The 5,858-nt window shown below is 37.6% G+C and overlaps 1 protein-coding gene across 1 annotated transcript; it reads right to left on the bottom strand.

The window, feature by feature from the left end:
* Positions 1 to 755: 755 nt before the first annotated feature.
* On the bottom strand, positions 756 to 4,869 carry LOC107822339 (putative serine/threonine-protein kinase PBL11). The gene is made up of 5 exons (XM_016648866.2): positions 4,570 to 4,869; positions 3,281 to 3,967; positions 2,406 to 2,663; positions 2,105 to 2,224; positions 756 to 1,599 (listed from the first exon to the last, which is right to left on the bottom strand). Exons 2-5 carry the CDS (start codon positions 3,932 to 3,934, stop codon positions 976 to 978), a joined length of 1,656 nt encoding a protein of 551 aa, XP_016504352.2. The 5' UTR covers positions 3,935 to 3,967; positions 4,570 to 4,869; the 3' UTR covers positions 756 to 975.
* Between the last annotated feature and the right edge of the window lie 989 nt (positions 4,870 to 5,858).

Raw genomic sequence — 5,858 nt, 5'->3', positions numbered from 1 at the left:
ATTACTGGTGTATCTGCTGGCTGTTCAAGAAAAGAGAAATGTATTGCTTACACTCCCCTTTGTTAATGGTCATGTAGTTTTATCAGTGATATAAGAGCACTTCAACATTTACTGTTTTTTTTTTTTTTTTTTTGCTAATGAAAGGGTAGTCTATTATATTAAAAGCATAGAAGTTTTAGTTGTTACATTACATAGGGATAGATCGCATTGCAGTTTTTCCTGATTTGTCTTAATAAAAACTTGTAAAATAAAAACCGGAGGTGTTTCCCAGTATATAATACTATCTTCCTCCATTGTTATTTGTTGCCTAGTGCTTCCATATTTTGCCAGAGCGTCAGCTACAACGTTGCCTTCCCGATATACATGTGTTATTTCTGCCACTCCAATAGTATCAAGAAGATAACTACAATCATGAAGAAGATGTGAGTAGCAACGTTGTTCATCTTTAAATAAATTACATAAAACCTATGAATCTGTTTCCACTATATGATAACAGCTTTGTCTCCTTTATTACATTAGCTGATATTTGCTCTTTCTTTCTAGTAGCAAGCTTGCACCAGCCATACCATTGTCAAGCAGAATTCTTGTTAAGTAGGATTGCCCTTAAGATAACCACTATGCAAATATACATTCTTTTTCAACAAAATACAGAACTTTAGGAGGGGAATTTTTTTCTTCATTTCCTCTTTCGTTTTCCTTTTTTACATTTCTTTTCCAGGAGAGGGGTTGGGGGTAAATAAGAAAAAGAAAAAGAAGCCATATTAACATCTCCCTCAGGATCTCGATTAGGGAACACTACTCAAACCAAATAGAAACCATATCTACAAAATGTTATTTCTCACATCTTCTTCCTTGAGGAAAGGGAAGGTGGAAAGCCACAAGTTTATCTTCTATATCTTTTCATGTAAAAAGGGAAGGCCCCAAAAAAGAAAAAAGAAAAAAAAACAATAATGAAAAAATGCTCTCTACAAACAATCAAAATCCTTCAACACTAGATCTCCGAACAGATGAAGATGATGGCCTCCGGCTTTCCAGTCGATCAAGGTCCTCCATGGAGAGGTTGGAGGAACATGAAGGTAGAGACAAGAATGGAGCAGCAGTCCTTGTGGGAGAAATAGATAGAGGGTGCATCGGTGGTGACGGGGAGAAGCTTAACCGTGGTGCTGGTGTAATGATTCCGTTTAAGCTCGGAGACTTTGACATGTGTTTTACACTAATTGCCCCTGGCTCTTGCAGAGGAAACCTAGAAGGGTACTTCATCACTTGTATAGTCTTGAGTTGCTCCACTATAGTTCTCATGGTGGGCCTTCCAGATGGATCCTTTTGCAGACATCTTTGAGCAATATCAGCCACTGTCCTTGCTGCTTTCGCAGGGAACCGACCTTTTAACTGAGGATCCATGATTAGCGATAATCTACCGTCATCAGCTAGGAAAGGCCTGCTCCACTTCACTAAATTCCTCTCCTCTTTTGGATGCCGACTGTCTAAATTCTTCCGGCCAGTCAGCAACTCAAGAAGAACAATCCCAAAACTCCAAACGTTGCTCTTTGGGGTTAACAATCCTCGCTCCAGAGTCTCTTCAGAGAGATTTCCCAGAGCCTGAAAAAGTCAAGGTTATTAACAAGAAAGTTTTAGGATCTCTGAAGAAGTCAGGAAAATGTGAACAACTGCAAGCAAAACACCTGTCAAATTGCCAATTAGACCTAGAGAGACTGATACAAACACGATTATTTTTTTCAGAAGGCACAAACACAATTTTTTCGCAAAAAGATATTAATCTATACGGCAAGATGCACAGGCCTCGTGGTTACTCCTATTAAAAGCCACATCCAGTATACATGACTCAACTATTATATGGAGCATGCACAGCACAAGGGTTTATCTGTGAGTAATACTTTGAACAAAAGCAATTCTCTTTTCTTCAAACCTTCCTACGACATAGTTAATGGCATCAGATCTAACTCCATGCTGACCCCCCAAACTTGGTTGACGAGGAATCCTTTCTAACGAACAAACAACCCCCCCCCCCATACAAACCTAGGAGCTAAGACCGGCCTTTTAACAGAGAAAAAATGTTCTGCAACTATTAACAGAGGAAACTTACAGCTGAACTGCAAGATATGTCTGTCTCTTGTATATGTGTAATGCATCCATATCCCGAAAGCTTTGCACTAAAATCCTTATCTATTTGTATATTTGCAGTGGAAAATTCATGGAACATTGCCTGTTACGGAAAATAAGAAACTTAGCAAACTATGTGACTAGCATAGGCCCAAGCCCAATAACAAAAGCTGGAGATTCTTAGTAAGAGAGATACAGAGGTGACACGGTATATTACAAGGTTGCATATGGAAAATAAAAGGTAACTCTCATTAGACTACAGATTCAGGAAGCAGCATTGACACCTGGAAAGGTCCTTCCTCATGCAGGAATGTGAGACCTTGAGCAGCACACAATGCAATTTTCGTTCGAGCATTCCAGTCCATCGGGGGACCATCTGACCTCCCAAACAAAAGCCGGTCTAAGCTTCCATGGAAAAGCCTCTCATAAACCAACATTCTGTGGTCGGAACCTTCCCGTGCATGAAAACCAATCAGTTTACAAAGTGACGGATGTTGTAAAGAAGCTAGTGTGTTGGCCTCAGTTACAAATTCCTTTAACCCCTGGAAAAGCCAAAAAGTAAAAGATAGTAAGCCTTCCAAAACTCATAGGGATCGTTTGGTATGAGGTATACGAAGGTATAGGGGTGGTATAAAAATTTAATACCACATTAACACTCTGTTTGGTTAGCAAACCAGGTATAAGTTATCCCGGTGTTAATTTTAATACCGGAATAACTTATACCTTATAGAGGGTGGGGTAATTAGCACCGGTATAACTTATACCTTCTTCTTATAAATTATGCAATTGTTATTCTTAATACAACATACCAAACAGTGAATAAACAACAATCCCAGCATAACTTGTCCCAACATAACTTATACCGGCATAACTTATACCGGCATAAGCCGTATTCCAACCAAACGACCCCATAAAGAATTGCCAATACCTGCCAAATTGCATCCTAAATTTAAACCATGGAATCAGACAGTTTTTGCCCTCACATGATGGAAGAACCAAAGTCACCAATCTAACCAAATATGAGCCATCCCAAACTTACATATCACATGGCAATCAGATGAAAGATCCCCCCCCCCCTAAACAAAAACACAGAGGGGGATTACAAAAGATGATGAACAGACAAGATAATTCAAAGTCAATAAGTCAAATTGTACATTACCTGCGAAGAAGGATGAAGGCGGGTTACAGTGGCTTCAAGCTTCTTTGTACTAGTGGCATCATCGCCAAAAGAAGCTTTGTAGATAACAGAAGAGAGACCTTCAGACATACATCGTTCAGGAGAGAACCGGTGGCAGGCAGAAGCAATTTCTTCAAACGAGAAGTTCCTGAGTGCTCCGGTAGAAGGCAAGGTTGGAGGCAGTGTAGGAGGCAACGGCAGCGGTCCAGAGGCATTCAAAGGGCCGCTAGCATTCAAAACTTTAAAGCTTCCCATAGTCTTGAGAGTAGCAGCACTCTGTGGTGAAGGAAGAGGAAGAGGCTGAGGAGTTGGTGACTGGTATTCCTTGATTGAACCAACACGACTCCTTAACTCTTCTTGTTCCTCACATTCATTCGATGCTAGAGTATCTTGTTCTGCTGCATCCAGGCTCGATGGGGCAGAGAGTGCCCGTGTCCTACTGCTTGTTACTCTGTTACTCGACTGTACAGGTTTTACTCTAGTTCTAAAACTTGGGGGTGCCGACTGCAATGCCCGTGTGTGCACTTGGGGCTCAGGCAACACAGTAGGAGAATGTTCCTGAGGATTCACACGTTTGATGTGGATACTCTGTTCAGACTTCTTTTTCTTACTTTTTAAAACTGTGAAACAACCCATTTTCGCGTCTACAATTTCAGGTTTTATATCCTCCTGCCAAATCAGTAGCATAAAGAAACTTATGATTTCCACTCTGACATATTAAAAAACTCAATAATCTTCATGTGGTACAAATCATCAATCTATAGGATTACAAATTTTGTAACATACAAAATAGAATTGTATCATTGATGTCACCTAGGACAGTGATTATTATGTCTGAAGTAGGATATACAAAAATTGCCCAATCTTCAACAGTACAGGATTAAAGATTTAGTTAGAATTAAATTTCTAGGTTCTACAGGACAAATGAGCAAGAGAACAAACAGAGATAAATCCAAAATTTATCCAAATTTCCACAAAACAAAAGGTGATATATCATTAATTATGAAGGAGTACTGTCACAAAATATATGAGCTGCTAAATTTGCAAAAAAGAGAAGGCCAAAATTGTACTTTTAGATTTTAACATTCAAATTGAATAGGATGATCCAATAGAATTTTTTTATTTTATCAAAAAGCAGAAATAATGATAAACCAATCTAAACAACCACAAAAAGATCTTTGGCAACTACAAGGATCCACAATATCAAATTCTGAAAATGGACTATCAATTCACAGAAACTAAGAACAAAAGAAAAAAAGCAAAAAACCAACCTTAGAAAATTGCACCCGAGCAAATTGTATTGAAGTTTGAACTGTTCTGAGCTTAAAGTTTGAAACTTTACTGATTTCTTGAACAACCCCAAGTAATGAAATTTCCAAATCTGTTGATGGCTAGATTTTTTGGTTAGCAAAGAAACCCTAAAGACAAGTCAAATGAATACAAAATGAGGAAAGGTAAAGACGAGCAGATTTTTGAGAGAGAAATAGGAAAAAAGAGAGTTCATAGAAATGGAGTACAAGAAGCAGTAGTCAAACACTCAAACCAACCAAAAACCCCCCCAATGAGTAAATTTCTCAATTAAGAAAGATGCCCTTTTATTGTTATCTCCACACACCACATCACAAAGACATTTTTGCCCCTTCAAACAAATTTTTTATACACTTCCCTAAAATAAATTATCAAATTTCCAATTTAATACTATGATCAAAGCTAGATTTTCGAGTTTTTTTTTTTTTTGGTTTCATATTAACTTCACTCATGACTCAGCTAAAATCTCATCAAATCGGATGTCAGTCAAGCGGTAGTTCAATTTAAATAACATACTAACTATTATCATGAGTATGACAATTTAAAATGATTTCTTTGTCAATAACCGTGGATAATTTCGGTTACTTAAAGTCTTAAACAACTAAAATTGTTGGGAAGGATAAGAAAATTTCAAAAACAAAAAGTTGTAGGGGCATGATTGTCAATTGAAATGCTATAAGAGAAAAAGTACCTCGAAATTCAACCAAGAGGAGCCCTCGATTAAAGTGACAGCCCCAGTCAAAGTTTGGAAAATTATTACTACTAAATAGCAACAGCAACTGTATAATACAGTAATAATAATTACAATTAAATAATAATAGTTAATTATTTTTTCTTTTTTGGGAAAAAGATGGTTCTTTTTTTTTTCCCGGCGGTCAAAGAGACCTTAGTGATGAGTCTTTGACTCTCGTATATTGGCCGTTTGTTTGGCTTGTGCAGGAGAGATCTACGGCTACAATTTGCCTTTCAAAGCACTCATTGGGTCCCACTGAAATCTACCCTTTTGTCATTTAATTTTGCGGTGTAATCAAACTCTAGTTACCTCCTACACACGATCTTCTCTCCTTTTTGAATCCTACACATAAATAACATGATTAATCTTATATATATTGCCATTATAAAAGATTTTTATATCACCAATATAATTTTACTGGTGATAATTCATCACTTATTTTTGTTTTCAGGATAACAGTTTAGATTTGTATCGGGTAAAATATGCGATGCTAAGTGGCTGCTTAAGAGAGTGACACGT

This window comes from Nicotiana tabacum, chromosome 10, assembly GCF_000715075.1.
Source record: "Nicotiana tabacum cultivar K326 chromosome 10, ASM71507v2, whole genome shotgun sequence".
NCBI classification, from domain to species: domain Eukaryota; kingdom Viridiplantae; phylum Streptophyta; class Magnoliopsida; order Solanales; family Solanaceae; genus Nicotiana; species Nicotiana tabacum.
Note: the sequence above shows the minus strand (reverse complement) of the source record. Positions and strands in the feature narration are given on the sequence as shown.